At 48.2% G+C, this 18,569-nt stretch overlaps 1 protein-coding gene across 1 annotated transcript in view; it reads right to left on the reverse strand.

The window, feature by feature from the left end:
- Positions 1–18,569, reverse strand: part of SHC3 (SHC adaptor protein 3) — a 92,551-nt gene that overhangs the window by 53,119 nt on the left and 20,863 nt on the right. Inside the window, exon 2 of the mRNA XM_078062181.1 lies at positions 12,866–12,936. Coding sequence (XP_077918307.1) covers positions 12,866–12,936 — 71 coding nt within the window. The remainder of the gene's footprint in view (positions 1–12,865; positions 12,937–18,569) is intronic.

An 18,569-nucleotide genomic window follows, 5' to 3' on the forward strand; every position in this document is an offset into this window, starting at 1 on the left:
AGGTGTCCCTTTTTTTATTTTTATTTTTTAAAATTTTATTTATTTATTTGAGAGAGAAGGAGAAAGAGAGAGAGCATGAGTAGGGGGAGGGGCAGAGGGACAAGCAGACTCCCTGCTGAGTGGAGAGCCCGACACGGGGCTCGATCCTAGAACTCCAAGATCATGACCTAAGCTTCACCGACTGAGCCACCCAGGCGCCCCAAACCCTGTGTTTCAAAGGCCACATGGCTCAATCCCCCTGCCCCACTGCATTCAGACACTTTAGACTTTGCCCTTTCTCAATAATGACCAACAAATATGAAAAGATTTTGATGATGGGAAAATGCTTATGACTCTAAGGGAGGATCCATGAATATAAGCTTTTTTATGCAGTCTGAACATTATATCAAGGACACATATGAAAAATATACCTTAACTAAATCATCAAAAGTGACATCATCGCTACTGAGACAAGGTGACATCATGCACATCCTAACAAGTGCTGAGAAGGACACAATTTCTATACAGCCAGAAATACATAACCTAAAGGCAACAGACAAATTAAAATTGAGGGAGATTCTACAAAATACCTAGTGTGTACTTTTTATAAATGTCAAGAAAGACAAAGAAAGGCTGACCATTGTGCCGTAGAAGGGAGCCCAGAGCCATGACAACTAAATACAACGTGCGATTCTGGCTGGAGCATTACCTTGATACCTAACCAGACAAGGACACCACGAGAAAATTACAGGCCAACGTCCCCGGTGAACACAAATGCAAAAATCTCACCAGCCAACCCAACTCAACAGGACATTAAAAGGATCATTCACCAAGATCAAGTGGGATTTATTCCAGGGATGCAAGGATAGTCTGCAAATCAAGCAACGTGATACACCATGATTCACAAAATGAATGATAAAAGCCATACAATCATCTCAATAAATTCAGAAAAATCACTTGACAGAATTCAACATACAGTCCTGGTAAGAACTCTCAACAAATGGGTATGCAGGGAACGCATCTCAGCATAATTAAGGACATATGGGGCAAGCCCAATATTACACTCAAAGGTGAAAAACTGAAAACTTTTCCTCTAAAGTCAGGAACAAGATGAGGATGCCCATTCTCATCACTTTTATTCAACATACTATTGTTTTTTCAAAATTATTTTGGTTATTCTAGGTTCTTGGCTAGTCTATGTACATTGAAAAAACACCTGATTGATTTCTACAAAAAGCTGAGTGGGACTTTGATTAGAATTGTATTAAATGTATAGATCAGTTTTTAAAGATTTTACATTTTTACAATGTGGAGTTTTCTAGTCTGTGAACACAGTATATATATATATACACACACACACACATATATATATCTCCATTTATTTAGACCTTTCTCTCATCAATGTTTAGTAGTTTGCTGCATATAAATCTCACATGTTTTGTTAAAATTAACACTAATTCATGTTTTTATGCTATCACATATGGTCCTTTTAAAATTTCATTTTGCAGTTCATTTCTGCAAACTTGCTAAACTCACTCACTAGTTCTAGAAGCTTTTATGTAGATTCTTCAGGATTTTCTGTATAGATGGCCTCTGTGTCATATGTAAATAGAGACGATTTCAATTCTTCCTGTCCAATTTGTATGACTTTTACATTTTTCTTGTCTTATCACACTAAGATCTCTAGTACAGTGTTAAAAAAGAGCTGCTAACAATGATGTTGGCTGTAGGGTTTTGTGGATGTCCTGTTATCAGATTAAGGGAGTGTCCTTCTAATCCTAGTGGGGGAATTATTATCATAAATGTATGTTGAATTTTGTCAAAACGTTTTCTTCATACATTAAGATTTTCGTATATTTTTTTCTTTTTTAATCTGCTGATATGGGGAATGGCATTGATTAAATTGTTAATGTTGAGCCAACCTTACAGTCTTTGGATAACCCCTCCAGTATATGATGTATTATTATCTTTTTGATAAATTGCTGGATCCAATTTGCTACCATATTGTTTGGGTTCTGTGTCTATTTCACAAGGTTGGTTTTTTTTTTTCTTTTAATGCCTTTGCCTGGTTTTGATAGCAGATAATGCTGGCCTCATAGAATGAACTGGGAAGTTTCCCTCATATTTTCCGGAAAAGACTGTGAAGAACAGGTGTTATTTCTTCCTAAATGTCTGGTAGATTCTACCAGTGGAACCATGTGGCTCTAGAGCTTTCTCCATGGGAAATTTTGCTTGTTTGTTTTATGATGAATTTAATTTCTTTAATAGATATAGGTCCATTCAGGTTATTTTTTTCCTTAAGCCACTCTGGTAGTTCTAACTTTCAAGGAATTTGTCCACTTCATCTAAGTTATTCAATTTATTGGCATAAAGTTGTTCGTGATGTTCTGTTATTATCCTCTCACGTCTATAGTACCTGTGGGAATGGCCCCTCCTTCATTCCCGTTGTTGGTGATCCAAATTTTCTCCCTTTCCATGACTGATGCAATAGTTTATCAATTTTAGTGTTGTTTTTTTTTTTTAAAAAACCACCTTTTGGTTTCGAATATTTTCTCTATTCTTTTACTATGATTTCAATTTCATTGATTTCCAATGCTCTTGAAATGGCTTAAAGAACAATAAAACTTAGAGAAAACATAGCAATGATTCTGAGTCAAGAAATGGTTCATGAAATTCAGACTCGAGTTGGAAAAAAGTTTTAGGGATACCTTTATCATATTGCTTATATTTTCCTTTTAACAGATGTACAAGAGTTATAATGATAGAAATCTGTGCCTTCAAAAATACAAAATAGCTTTTTCAATATATGTAAAAATTGATATGATTTTTAATATATGTAAAAATTGAAGCAGTGTGTCATATTTTAATATTTTTAATTTTTTAATATTTTTAATATTTTCTTTCAGTGGTTTCAAAATAATGAGTTTTTTTAAAACAGGAAATGGTATTTTGGATAGATGAAATACGGTCTATGTCTTCAGAAGTCTACCACAATGTCCAATGAGGTAAGAGCAATTCAAACAATGTGATCTTATAGCTCAGGGCTAAAGTGGACATTTCTGTAGCTGAATGTTTGGCCTTGAGGCATGCACCACGGGCCAGGAGAATGAGGCGGTAGCAGGTCAGCGTGGTTGTGCAAAGGAAGCCTAAGGGGGCGTCATGACAAATATATTTGGAAAGGTAGCTGGACAGGTCAAGCTGCTAAATTAACAATTTTCCACTGGATTCTGCAGGTAATGGATAAAGATCAATGGGGAGTAGTATGTCTCAGGCACACTAACCCATGAACAGGTGCCCAGGGACTTGAAGGAGAGGGCAGAAGGAAGGAAAGTACTAGGGAGGCTGCCCAGGGAGAACCAACAAGCACTAGTGTTTGAACAAGGGAGAAAGATAAGGTAGAACAGTCCTGGTTTTTACTCTGGGAGAAGGTGTGGGCTGTACTTACAGAAGCTGTGAGCTGGGCCCGACGGTACTGCAGGTGAGGTGGGGGGAAGTGAGAACAGGAGGCAGAGATCCAATGCACGGCACCTGGCCCAGGAAGACACAGGTCTGGCCGCTCTCAGTGCAGGACTCAGAAGATTCAGGGGTGTGGACACAGGGTCGTGGCTTACATATCTGTATTATTTAAGGCAATGAGACGGCCAACCTGGACAGAATATCATGAATGTGGAAATGTCGATATCCGCAAACATGTCTCGAGCTCTTCCGTGCACTAGACGGCGTGTTAAGTGCTTTTCAGATATTAACTCAATCACTTCTCGACCCTATGAAGGAGGGACCACAGTGGTTCCCATTTTAAAGATGGAGAAACAGAGATGCAGAGAATTTAAGTCACTAGCACGGTGGCACAGCTGGAAAGTGGTTCAGCGCACACAGAAGCCCAGATCGTCTGACTCCAGAACCTGTAACACGAGACTGTTCTCCACAAGGGCAAGGAGATCCTTATGGAAGGATATATTTGGGGGGCAAGTGAACTCAGAGAAAGAGACAGAAAGGGAGCAATCAGAGAGGTACATCCTGACACAAATGTGCTTCTGGCACGAGGATTATAAATATACACCACACCAGATGGTCCTTAAGGAGAGCATAGAGTGAATGCCATATACTCATCTCATAGGTTCTATTTAAACCATGCTAAGCCACCAAGTCAACTATGCTCTCCATTTTTAAAATTTCTGGATGAGTGGGATCACTTGAAAAAAAATAAATGGACTCATTTTCAAAGCTGTGGTTTCATAGATGGGAGTTGCAAATGGTTCGGAAGTTAAAGATAGAGCTCTGCAGCACCGCTTCTCCAAGGCTGGTACCTGGCCCGGGCACAGCAGCATCCCCTGAAGACTTGTTGCAAATGCGAATTCTCGGCCCCCACTCCAGACCGGCTCAATCGGAAACTCTGGGGGCGGGGCCCGGCCACCTGCCGGAACAAGCTGTCCACGTGATTTCAGTGTACGCCCGAGTTTGAGAACAACTGCTCTAGAAAATAAGATGATCCATGCCTGTGCATCAAATCTTTGGAGCTCCTGCCCCGGGTCGGAGCGCGGACAGAACGGAGACCGTCCCTACGGCCCCTCTGTCTAGCCTGCTGCGTTCTGAAAGGAATCAGACTCCAGGGGAGCCCAGGTCAGGTGGGGCGGTCCCCTCCTTCTGGTGCACTATGGTAGAGAAAACACAAACGTCCTCCATGCCCGCTGCCTTCACCAGAGATCTTAGCAGGATCACCTGCACCCAGGTCTCACCCCAACCCGCCGGCCAGAATTCCACGGGAGGACATCATGGCCATTAAGAAAGCCCCTGCGTCCTCAGCATGCAAAGTGTGACATGCCTACCACGAAGAAAATTCTATCAGGAGCTAGCTTAGTAGGCTGCCAAAGAAGTAAGCTAACAAACAAATCCTGAGGCTTGCACCGGAGGCTCTGCGACGTCCTCATCCTCTTTGCTAACACTCAGACCGTGTCTAACCCTTCTCTGCGTTTCCGTGTCACCTGGGCTTACCCTAGTCACCTGCCCGTCCTTGCCACACATCCTGCGAGAGCCTGGCTCACCCGTGCGGCCCAGTGGCTGCCCGCACCCGTCCACGCTGGTCCAGCTGACCCCGACCCTCCCAGCCAGGAGCCAGGCCCCTGGCTGGACGTGCTCACGCCCGCGGGCGGTGACTGCAGCCGAACATGTATCCCTGCTCTGCAGCCGCTTACCAGAGCGTTAGCACGGCAAGGCCGGCCTGACGTGCTGTTGGCCAGGCCTTGAGAGGACAGGGGACACATGGAAGTAGAAGGATGTCTGGATTGTCCAGGTGGGAAGAAAACGAGAGCCAGCCTGGTTTACGCAGGTGTTCAGGGCAAGAAGAGGAAGACACCTGTCCCGGGACCTCCTGGAGACAACGATGGCGTGGCTCTCTGCCCACCTCCCCCAGCCGGGCCCAGCCCACCCACCCTGCTCGCCCGTCCTCACCTGCTCTGACCCTGTACCCCCATCCCGCCCCACCCCACCGTGCCCCATGCCGCCCCCCACTCACTTCGAGCTAGCTGAGGTGGTGAGGGTCTCACTTTCTCTAAACCATCCACATGAAATTTTTTGTTAAGAACACTTTCATTACATTTCCTCCTATTATTTGGAGAAAGCTAACGAGGGTGGCTGAAGCACGGGATGAACAGCCCCGGGAAGGGCAGAGTAAGCGGAGCAGGGGCAGAGCCCCAGTTGCAAGTCCACGCTGCCTCCAAACGGACCCGCATGCTCACGGACCGTGGGGCCTCCCACAGACCCAGCGCTCTGGGTCCTTGCCCTCTGAGTCGGCTCAGGCCATTGTTCCGCGGCGGCCAGGAGGGGCGTTTGCGATCCGCAGCGCGTCCCCTCTCCCGGCGGTGCCTCGGGGGCTCTCCCAGGCGATCGCGTGCTTCCCAAAGGACACACCCGTCCCCATCCCTCGTCCCTCGATGGGGCTGCCGCTCTGCTGGGGGCACACGGTCTGCCGCCGCCGCTCTGGCTCACATCTCCGCGGCCACTCCCCAGCTTGCACAGCTCGGTCCGCGAGAACTTTCCAATCCCGCTTCCTCACGTCTGGGAGCACACAGCCCGCCCAGGGCTCCTGCGCAAAGCCCTGCACGCAGACGCCGCTCTCTGAGATCACTCGCGGACACTCGACCGTGCTCACCTTTTCATCGACAAAAACGGCAAAGTCGTGTGGTGAAGGCGAGCTCTTTCCCCATGCTTTGTTCTCAATATCCAAACAGCAGCCAGACGTGGCATGTGATCGACACGTTTGTTGAACGAATGAATGACGCACTCAGCGCAAGGCCAGGCATGCAGTCAGTATTCAGTACGAGAGCCATGATTAGTATTATTATCAATTACTATTAGCGGTTGACAAAGCAGGGACACAGAACAAAATACTAGACAATATTGGCTCAAGTGAAAATAAAGCCACATTACTAAATATTTCACCCTTTTCAGTAACTTACGGTCTTTCTCTTCAGCTAGAAAAAATACCCTGGATCGAATTGATACTGGTAATTACTAATAATATCAACCAGCAAATAATATTACAGACTAATCATTGTATCAATTATAATTACAATAATTATGTTATCAGTGTTAATACCGCACAGAAAATTGGAGAGAGGAACCCGAGCCCAGAGAGGTAGCAAGTGGGTGGGAGGCGGTGCTCGGCTGGTGCCCAAGGGTCCCCCGACTTGCCCACTGGGTTAGGAGCCTCATCTGGTGTATGTAGGGTTCTGCTAGGAGGGATCAGGACCAGCACAGCTGTTCAGAGGGGTTACAACTGAAAAGTCCGATTCAGATGGACAGGCCAGGAGCCATCATCCTGATGCCCCGAGCCCACTCTGGGGTCCATGGGCGGTGCCCGTGACCCCATCCTGCTGCCTCAGGGGTCCACTCTGGCAAGGCTGCTCTGATGGAGGCTCCTGAGGCATCCTCAGCCCGGCCAGGGTGCCCTTGTCCTTTGCCCAGGACAATCCTCAATTTCACTTAACTTAGCAGGAGGCAGTCGGTGGGCAAATGTGCCAGAGTCCCCATCCCTCCATGGGAGAAGGAGGCCGGCCAGTGATGGGGCCTCTGTCAGTGATCCCTTCCCCTGCTCCTACCGGCCTCCCTAGAACGCCCTCCAAAATAACTCCCTACACTGTGTCTCAGGGTCCGCCCAGGGCACAGAATAAGGTACGAGCACATGCGGGTCTGGTCAAGGGAGCGATCTTGGGCACCTTCACTGTGCACGGCCTAAGCCAGATGTTTCCAGAAGTAATGTCTCATTTAATGCTCACCAAGTGAGTGAATCCGTTAGCATTATGGATGCAGACTGAACACACAAATGAGTCCTATAGGAAAGTAGACCCCACGACCCTTTGCCTCGGGGCCCTCCTGGTGTCCAAATAGCAGCCAGCTCTAGGCGGGACCTCAGATGGGTACAGACTGCCCCCGTATTCCCTGCACGTCTGGCTCAGCTCCTACCCTGCAGCATGCACTGGAATCACTGCAGATTCAGATGGACAGAACCCCGTGTGGGGCCAGCTGAGGGGTGTTCAGGGGTGACCGCCCACGTCCCAGATGCCCCTGTGGTCTGGCCTCAGAGCCCAGCCCTGTGAAAGCAATGGCCTCCGTCCTATGCTTCCTTTGGATCTGCCACATAGTTAGGGGAAGAATCTACTGGCTTAAATGCTCCCTCCTCCAGGAAGCCTTCCCGGACTTGCTCAGGCCCTGGGCACGCTCTCCTGAGTGTCTGTGCTACTTCTGCATGCGCTGAACGCTTGTCGGAGTTTCTTGTGACTCCGGGCCTCTCCTGGGGTGTGGCCCACTGAGCAGCTGTGCCCGTACATCCTCATACGCAGATGCCGACGCAGGAGACAGGGGCACGGAGTTGTCCTGACGGTGACGGAGAAGGACTCAGCTGTTGTCCAGAGCCCGGTGAGCTTGCACGAGGGAGAGCTGGTGTTGTCAGACAGACTTCTAAAGTGGGAAACCACTAGCCCCTCCCCACCAGGCCTCGCCCCTCGGGGCACAGGGCTGCCAGAGGCTCAGCCCGTGGCACGTGTTGGGAACAAGTCAATTTAGAACGAAGCGGTCAGGCTAAAGTCACAAGGGAGTGGCTCTGCGTTCCCCAAATACGTAGGGACAGGTGGGCAGACTGTCACACCCGCCGTCGCCTTTCTATTTCTGACAGTCAGCCCGCCCCGGGGAAGAGCATTACGGATTTGCTCCTCTTCTGGCTCGCTGAGCTCCAGTCAACATTAGAGGTGTTTGTTGAGTAGTGAGAAAGGAGCCCGGGAGTGCCATCATCGAGTGTTTCTAATTGGGAAGATGCGGCAGCCCCAAGGCGCCCGAGCAAAAGCCAGCCTCGCTTTCTGTGTCACGCGCCACGTGTAAACGCACCCGTCTTAACACCTCGGGTAGAGTGGATTTTCAAATACAGGACCTTCCGAGTTACTCCCTCTGGGTTTGCAAAGGGAGAAAGCAACAGAAGCAAGTCCCGCCCACTCGGCGCGGCATGCGGGGATCACACCACCGTTCTCAGACCTGAGCAGATGTCCGGGGCCCACGGCCCCGGTGTCTCCGTCATCCTACCCCGCGGAGTGAGTCAGTCCCTGGACCACAGGCGGCTGCCCCAGCGGCCGGCAGCCCCGCGCCTTCCTCCGTGTCCATCTCCGGCCGCCGCTGCTCAGAGCCCGATAGACCGTTAGCAGGTGCAGCCCTGCCCCACACCGCACAGTATGCTTGCTCCAATCAGGAAATGCACATGGGTGACGGAAGGCGGGGGCTGGTTTTTCCCCTGGACTTGGTTTTCTGAGGGCATGTAGAGAACGCTGGAGCCGGACGTGCCCGGAGAAGCCAGCGTTGCCCGGCCTCCCAGGTCGACTTGGAGAAGAGACGGTGGACAGAATCTCGAGGCCAGGCTGCGGGCATCTGGCTTGACTTTGGGGTTACCAATGGGCCCCTCCATGTACAGGACGAGCGAGAGACCACTCTGCAAGCCAGGCGGCATCCTCCGCTATCATGAGCCCCCATCACAGTGCCGCGTCCCCGGGCTTCTGCCCCCGGTCATCACGTCACCGGGGCGAGCCCACTACTCTGTTCAAATTCAAGCCCTTGCAGCCACCAAGAGACTGCCCAGCAGAGAGAAAACCTCAGACAGAAAAGACGGCCACGTCACGGTATTCCCACCGGCAGGCTGACGGCCAGTCCCGCATTCACTACCCTCCGCCCGGCGCTGACGATGTGAGGAGCGTGTGGCCGGGCAGCAATGGACTCCAGCACCACGACAGACCGCATCAGCCATGAACACTTCCTGAGCCCCCACTCTTCCTGAGCCCCCACTCGGATGCTGGAGGAGAACGAAAGGGAAATACCTTCCCAAAAGAGAGGTGTTTTCCTTACCCAGGTTTTGATTTTGATTTTCACACTAAAGGGGCTTTATGCATGTTTCTGGAGAATCTTCCAGACATGGTGATTCTGGAGCAGACCATTGGGTGTGCGCGCCAGGGGGCACGCTGGGGAGTGGGTCACATCCATGTGGTGGTGCTGGAGAAGGTCTGGGCCTAACCAGGGTCTTTGGGGCCCATGGAAGCTACAGCAGCTCCTAAAACAAGGGAAACAAAATAATGAAACTAGAAAACACTGCTGACTCTACAATTTGGAAGAATGAGTTTATTTTAGGATCCGGACAATGTGTCGAACATCCACGGGAGCTCACGGGGAAGAGTGGCAAAGTCGCACATGGCTGAGTCCGCCTGTCTACGTGACCGTCATCTGGCGAGTCCAAGCAGTGCAGGAGGTCAGCTGGGGTCATTTGGAGCCAACAACACGTGTCAGATGTTTGCACTGATGGCTGGAGAAGGGCCACCTCGCTGAGTACTCCGGGGTTAACTGTGTATGCATTTATAGCCCTCCATGTCCTAAAAATGGCTTAAGATGACTTCCAATAATAGATACAATTTAACATGATAAATAACATAAAAATGAGCAGACGAGGAAATCAGAGGGAAGAAGGAAAGACTCGCTGGTCCAGTGACCAAAGGCACATGGACAGCCTCCCATCACCGTGCACAGGGCGGGCCCGACCGGCAGAGCGCACGTTCTCCCCCAAGTTCTCTCCGTCTGACGTGGCTCGTCCCTCCGTAACACAGTCCAGCCCCCCACCCCCACCCCCGGCCGCAGAGGAGAGCAGTCCGGAGAGAGGACGTCTCAGGGAGGGGCACGGTGTGGTCCACTCGGACGGGCAACCACTCTGGGGGGCACTGTTGGCCACCAGTGCGTCGTTTGGAAACCCAGCTCGGTCCTCCCTGCTTAGGCCTCTCTCCCCAACACCCTGCCCATCGCCCCGGGTGACGCCAACTGGAGACCCTCCCTCACGCCCCTCTGGGGCTCTGCAGCCTTGCCGGCCCCGCCCCATGGGCGTCAGGTTTCCCACAACCACCACTGAGGTGGGCATCATCCTTGCACCCTGTTCACAGGTGTGCAAGCTGGGGCCAAGCTTACACAGGTGGAAAACGGCAGAGCAGGGCCCCACACACAGGACGTCCCTCCACGCGGTGGGCAGCCCCTAAGCTGCTCTGCTCCAAGTGTTAGGGGTGCAAGGTGATTAACTGCCACCAGTTATAGTCGCTGCCAGCTTCCCGGGCGGTTGTGAGTTACCTGCTAGTGAGCGATCGGTAATCCACAGGGGGCTCTATGGAAAGCCTGACAGTCAACCTAAAGTCAGACCCAAGGACAGCACGACACTAAACTGACCCCACGAAAGGACACGTGGGTGGCCTCCAAAAGACACATCTACAGCGTGAAACCGTCTAACAGAGGAGTAGGCGCTGGTTACCTGCTTACAGAAATACACATAGGTTTTTATGGACGGTACGGCTGGGGAGCCTTTGGAAACACATTTTCCCAGAGCCTGTTTACTGCACATTAATCACATTGAATGTACCCACATCCCACTTCCCGGCAAACTTTAGTGTAAGGAGTAAGGGCAGGGCGGGCTTGGTTAGCGCTGGGAGACCACAGCGGCCTCGGCAGCTCCACCACGTGCCCCCCTGCAGTGCTGGGCTTTCTTCTCCTCGAGCCAAAGGCTTCTTTCGACCTTGGTGTGTCAAACTGTTTCCTACGAGCGGACTCCAGCTATTACCTAAAATAAGGACCAGGTCACGTGATAGAAACAAGGCAAGAAGCAGAAAGCATGCAGAGACAAGCACAGAGTTTTCAAAAAGCCTAACAAAGCCAGAGCTCAACACCAGGTTTCCTGAGTCCGAGAACGGCGCTCCCCCACAGCCCGTTACGTGGGCCACCTTCGCTGGAGCCTGCATGGAACGGGATGGACACCGAGACCGCCTAATCCACCACTGTCTGTCCTACGGCTTCCTTCTACAATGTTATCGCTACTTCCGCCCCCGAGAGCACCGGGACCCTGATCAAGGGAGCACCGGGATTGTTCGTGCCCCTGCCCACCACTGCTCCCCAGGCGTGTGCCCCCCCGCGCCCCTCCGTCATTTGCCTATGTATCCGTCTCCCTAGGAGCAGGGGCCCGGCAAAGCAGGACAGCCCACGTGGGCCAGCCCGTGCACAGGAGGCATTAAACGTTCGATCGGTACATCAGGAGAATGTAAGTGAAATGAAACCATCTCCGAAGTGACAGGAGCTATTAAGGGAATTCAGCAGAAACGGCCGACAATTCTCTTTAACGAAACCACCAGCGCACACAAGAAGGTAAACAGTCATGCAGTCCCCGTGCCCCCAGACAGGGGGCCCAGCGCTCTGCCCACCGACACCGCCCCGCACCTGCCACCTCATGCCCAGGACAAACAACTGGCTGCATAAACCTTCCCACTTCCCTTTGGAATGCTCTCTGTTCAGAATACTGTTCCTTTGCCTTGGCAACTTCCATAAACCATTTTGTACAAATCGGTGGAGATGGATTCTTCCCTTAGCGCGGATTATAACATTGGTGCATTCCCACCATGTGTGCCTGGGGTCGCTTCAGAGAGAAGAGAAACAGCACTTCTTCTGAACACAGATTTCTTCAGCGAGGAAGACGTAGCACTGCAGTGTTTACCACAATTAAAGTGTGTACATTATTTAGCAGCTCATTACCACAAATAATTGCTTTCTAAAGTTCGATCATTAGACTTTGGCTTGCTAACCCAAAGATATACAACAGGCCGATGTGAATGCCCCAAGTATGAGGCATTTTCTGAGGTCACTATTTAGACCAAATAATTCCACAAACGCGAAAGCAAGCGAAGCGCGTGGCCCGCAGAAATGAGCTATTTCATGAACCCCTCCTGGCTTTCCAGTTCTCCTCTTCCAGGTGACCTGAAATGGGAGTTTTTCTAAAGGTTTAAGCCCTACAAGGCTATGACTTTATTAAAAACTATGTTTAACTACAGAACTGGCCCTCAAGGAGTTTAGAATCTGGTTGATGGTGGAGACCATACACACCTGCTCAACATCACTGACCCCTTAAACAACTGGTTGCTTCCTAAATTACTACAGCCATGAATATCTCTGCCTGCAATCCATGCATTTTATTCTCTGTGCATGTCTCTCCTGACACCTTCATTTTCTCTTTAGAAAGAAATCGCACAGGTCAGTGCATTTTGAAATACCAATCTGGTATTAGAGTTTGCGTATAAAGAAACAACCAGCACTACACGTGTCTGCAGCTTCATTATAAAGAGAACTTGGAAGCGGGAGCGTCCCCAAGGTTCTTATGTCAGAGACGCGCATCATGGACATGGACGAACACGTGGAAACCCTGAATGCACCAGGTTCTGACTCCCTGTCACCGTCACCAGGGCTCAAGACTTTCCCTCTGGAAATTTCTAGGCTGCTAACTCTGCAATCATTCCTTTCCGAAGTAAAATCACAGGAGTCCATGTTCAAGAGGGCTTACCTGGTAATCTGTGTTCTTGTGCTGAAGTCAAGAGACCTCATTGAGCGGAGAACTTCAATGCACCCCAAGTACTGCAAGGGGAAAAAAACGTAAATCATGAGCCCTGGGGGCAGAGATGAAGAGACAATTCTTAACTGCATCAAGGGTGTTCCTGGAAGCCACACACGTTTCTTAAATCACATTTTAACTTTACGTACATTGTGAGGCTTTGTTCTCTTTCTGTAAAAGCAGTAACTCACACCCATGAGTAAGTATCCTCAGTGCCTACGTGGCACCAGACTTGACTCTTCCGAGATCCACGAGTATTTGCATTTCATTCAGAAGTACATTTTTAAAAACTTTTGTTGAGGTATAACATGTACCATGAAGTGCAGAAATCTTAAGTGCATAATTCAATAATTGCTTAAACATGTACTTGCATGTAACCACCCCAACATCCCAACATCGTATTTCTATTCCTTTACAAGGGTCTAGAGGTTTATAATTTCTAAAGAAAGAATGAAAACACTCTAATACCAACATTTTGACCAAATATTCATTATTTAACCAATGTATTTAGTTTCAACAAACTCTATATCCATTACCCTCATAGTTGCTTTATTTTGGTTTACCAGAAAACCCTCTTGTGCATTATGTAACACAAACTTTCGGAAGTTTCCATTTACACATCTAAATTTGTAGCTAAATCTTTAACCCGTTTCACACCTCTAAGTGTGTGTGCCTATGTAAATACACGGACATAGCGAGAGCTGTAGATAAACAACTAGAACGGTAGAGATACAATATTTGTGTGCCAAAGCCCTTGGGAGTTTAAAGGACAGATGTTTTATACCAATGCCTTTAAATTTAGACTTTGCAGGAAGAGGCCTCTGCTGTAGTACAGAAGAGCCTGCATTTGAATTATTCAGAAAACCTGAATTGGAGCCTGACTCTGTCGTATCTTGTTATGTAACTTTAAGCCAAACTTTAACGTTCTCTGGACGGAAGCCTCTACACCCACACACCGTGACTACCGCTCTCACCTCGTGTAGCTACGCAACACCAGCATCACGTCAGACAGCGGCTGGAACACCACCACCACGGCCACGTGGATGTGATGAACCACATCGCAGGGGTACACAGATCAGACGACCACTGACACTGCAGAGTCCCATGATCACAGTGACCAACATCACAGACTTCCGTGTCTACCAGGACGAACATCGCAGGGCTATTCAACGCCTAGCGCCACCAGCATCACAGTTACACACATACTGCATCCACCATCACAGGTTCCATGAACGATCCCACTGATCACCCACCATGATGCCACAAGTCCTGTGAGAAGTAGGAACAGCAGTGCGGGGGTGGGGGTGCCGCTGCTGTCACGGTGGTGTGGACGTCATCACCACCATGGCAGGGGCGTACGAATCCCACCACCACTGTCACTCGGCTATGTGAAGACCACAGCCAACCTTGCAGAGTGATGGGATGGCCGCATCCATCATTGCCACAGCATGGGGACATCACGACAATATCCCAGAACTATGTGAATACCGCCACCAGCAGCGTTACAAGTGAAGTAATTAGTATGACCAAAGTGGCAGAATGGTGTCAACAACAACACCACTTCTCCTCAAAGTTCTGTGAACACATCACCCCCACCACGCAGTTATGCAATTTCACATCCACAACTGCCAACTTATGGGAATACCCCACAACACCATTGCAGATGTGTGACTATAACAAGGACCACTGCAAATATCTGAATATTACGCCACCCATCAGAGAGCTGTTGAATACCACAACCAAAGTTGTGGTTATGTGAACACAACTATTCTCCATCACAGAGAAATGGGAATACTGTGAACACCACCATAGCTATGTGAATACCACCAGCAACACTGCAGTGATATTGAAGTGATCAAAGTCATCACAGAATTATCTGAATGCCACATCTGGTCTCACAGTTGTGCACTACCACGACTAACGTTGCAGAGCTATGGGAATACCAAATTCACCAACACTGCAGAGTTACATGAATACCATGACGATCATCACAGAGTTTTATGGATAACCCTCCTGGCTGCACATCAATAAACGTATCCCCACACCACCACTGCAGTTATGGAAATATAGCACCACCACCACTGTAGAGTTATGTCAACAACTACCCAACACCACAAATATCCCCACAAGCACCACTGCAGTTATTTGAACACACCACCAAGAGCATCTCAGATTCATGGGAAGACGATCAAAGTAATTGAAGAGGTCTGTGTATACTGTCACCGACATCAGAGTTATGTGACTACAACCAACAGCCTCACAGTTATGTGGATACCATGACCACCAACAGGGGGTTATGTGAAGGTCACACCAGCCCTGAAAAATTGTGTGAACACCATGACCACCATTTCTGAGTCCTGTGAAGACCATGAATGACTTTGCAGAGGTATTGGATTAGCATGTCCAACACCATCTCAGAGCTATGTGAAGGTCACCACTACGGCCATGTAGACTTATTGGAATGCCACAACCACCCTGGCAGAACTAGGAGAATACCACCACATGGCCATCCCAGAGACACATGAACCCCACAACCATCATCACTGCCACCACCACTGTTGCAGAGACTTATGAATACCATGACCACCAACCAGGAGAGTTATGTGACTCTCCTGACCAAAGTCACAGATTTACATGAATACCACCACCTTGCAGGGATGCATTAATGCCAACACCACCATCGTCACAGAGTTGTGTAGACACCATGACTACGTCACAGGGTTGTCTGAATCATACCATCAGCACAGTCACAAGATACATGACTAGCACCATCAGTTTTGCTCAGTCTCGCCAATGCCATGACAAATGCTGCAGGGTGGTAGGAACACCATGATGAGCTTCACAGACCATGTGAACACAACCTCTACCAACATCGCAAGGTCGTGGGAATACAAGACCACCATCACATTGTTATTTGACTACCACCTCCACCATCATCCTCGTGGTATGTGAATACCATGACCAACCTCACAGAGTCACCAGAACAACACCAGCAACAACATCATAGAGTCACAGAAATACAACCACCACAGTTGAAGATGATGTACACAAACACCAGCACCATGACAGGGCTATGTGGATCCATGACCAACTCATAGAGCTATGTGAATAGATAGCCAATGATGCAATTATGGGAATACTACCACCAAACTAACCATAGAGTTATGTGACTACTATGACCAACAAAATGCTGTTATGGGGACACCATGACCAACATGACCATAGGGTTACATGACTACCATGACCAACAAAATGGGGTTATGGAGACATCACAACCAACACAGCCATAGAGTTGTGTGATTACCATGACCAACACCACAGGGTTATGGAGACACCATAACCAACCTGACCATAGAGTTTTGTGACTACCATGACCAACACTGAAGAGTTATGGAGACACCATGACCAACACCACAGTGACATCCCCACCACACAATCGCGGGTATGGAACATCATGACCACCACAGCAGGCTTATGTGACTACCATGACAAATTACACAGTTATGTGGATACCACCACACGGTAGGAGAATTACATGAACACCACCACCACCAAAGTTGCAGAGTTATGTGGATACTGCCACCCCACTACAGGATTATGTCAACACCACGGCAAATGTGCATACCTCCACCACCGCCACAGTCATGCGGACACCACAATGTCATAGAATTACGTGAACACCACCAACACCATCACAGTTTCATATGTACCACCACCACCAGTATGGAATTCCGTGATCTCCGTGACCAGCACACTTACATAACTACCACCACGACCTCTGCAGTGGTGTGTAAACTGACTTCTCAGAGTTATGTAGGTACTACCACCCCCACGAGCCGTGTCATTACCCCCACTGCTGAGAGAGTTGTGTGAATACAGCCACCACCGCTGTCCCAGAGTTACACGAAGACCACGACGAGCTCCAGGGAGTCATAGGAATACCACCACCGCCACCCTCGAGTGCTAGGTGAGGGCCACTTCTAACGTCACAGACTTGAATCACACCCCAAGGTCTGCAGCCATTTGCCCTCTTACCATCAATGTCTAAGCTAATTTCTATCTTTTATAACACTATAGGGCACTCATCTCTGAATCTTTGACTCTCATGGGCGAAAGTATTTCTTTTTCTTTTTAATTTGCATTTCCCTGATATCTATAAAGATATGTGATTTTTCTCGCATGTGTATTCGCCATTTTCACTCCTTTTTCTGTTAGCTAACTGTTGTTACCTTTGGCCCGGATTCCTATTATATTCCTTATCTTTTTACTGTAGATTAATGGGATGATAATCTCCTATTCAATCCTTTTTTTTTTGATGGTTTCTACATTTTACCTGATGCAAGTTGTTACTGCAGGAACATTGTAGTAATTCCTGTAATCACATGTCTATCACGTTCTGTATGGCTCTGGAGGGTGTTGTGTTGCTCAAGAAGGTCACGATATTCTCCTAAATTGTATTTAACAATATTTTATTACTTACTTATGCATTAACTTCTTTACATGTTTTTTTAAATTTATTTATTTGAGGGGAGGCATGCACGGGCACGAGTGGGGGAAGGGGGCAGAGGGAGAGAGAGAATCCTCAAGCAGACTCCCCACTGAGTGCAGAGCCTGATGTGGGGCTCAATCTCACAACCCTGAGATCCTGCCCTGAGCCAAAATCAAGACACTTAACCAACTAAGTCACCCAGGTGCCCCACTTCTTTACGTGTTTTGTTTAATGTTTTTTATTTGGCTTTTTAACCTATTTGGAGTTCATCTGCTTGTACAGGACATGGCATGAGTTAACAAAGTCAGCCTCCAGATGGATTCTTATTTAAGTCCCTGCCACTGATCCACGTCTTCCTGCAGTGACACGCCAACATCATGGTATATTAAATTCTGTTTTCTGTATGGACCTTTACCTGAGCTTGATCTTATTACACCTCCTGAGTCAATTCCACGTCTCTTGTGTGTATTTCCTCTTAAGAACTTTAAAATCATGTTGTGAAGTTCCTCCACCCCTCAAAAACTGGATTCTAATGGCGATTTCCTCTTACCTTGCGAAGAACTTATATTTGCTATTAAATTTTTTATCCCTAATCATGAGTATTGTCTCTATTTTAGATATTTATTGTCTTTAGTAAGACTCTGTGGCTTTATGACATATGTCCCATGCTTTTCTTCTCCAATGTATTCCAAGGCATTTTATTTTTATTTTGGTTACTATTAGGTATGACATTTTGATTTTTTCCTTTGCACGTCTATCTGGCTTTCACCAGCAGAGAGAAAGTCTATTGATTTAGGATGTACACAGAAAATTCAATCAATAGGCCCAAGAGATGTACAAAGAACTATGGAAACTGGACAATGGGACCCAGAAAACATCCCAGCGGGGCTAGAAGACCAACATACAAAAGAAACTGTAAAGTCTTGGGGTTTGGATCCAAAAGTTCCTGCACCTGCCTCATACGAATTCCAAAAAAAAGAAAGAAAGAAACAGAGGAGAAGAAATATTCAAGAACAAAGAGAATAAAATGTTGAGTGTTGGACGAAACAGGAGTGTCTATATTTTTAAGGCAGGCAGAAGAAATATAAAAAGACCCACTTGTGGAAACATAGCAGCTCTGTTTCAGGACAAAAGGATCCAGAGAGAAACATCCTGCAAACGTTCCGT

This window comes from Halichoerus grypus, chromosome 14 (assembly GCF_964656455.1).
Source record: "Halichoerus grypus chromosome 14, mHalGry1.hap1.1, whole genome shotgun sequence".
Lineage (NCBI taxonomy): Eukaryota > Metazoa > Chordata > Mammalia > Carnivora > Phocidae > Halichoerus > Halichoerus grypus.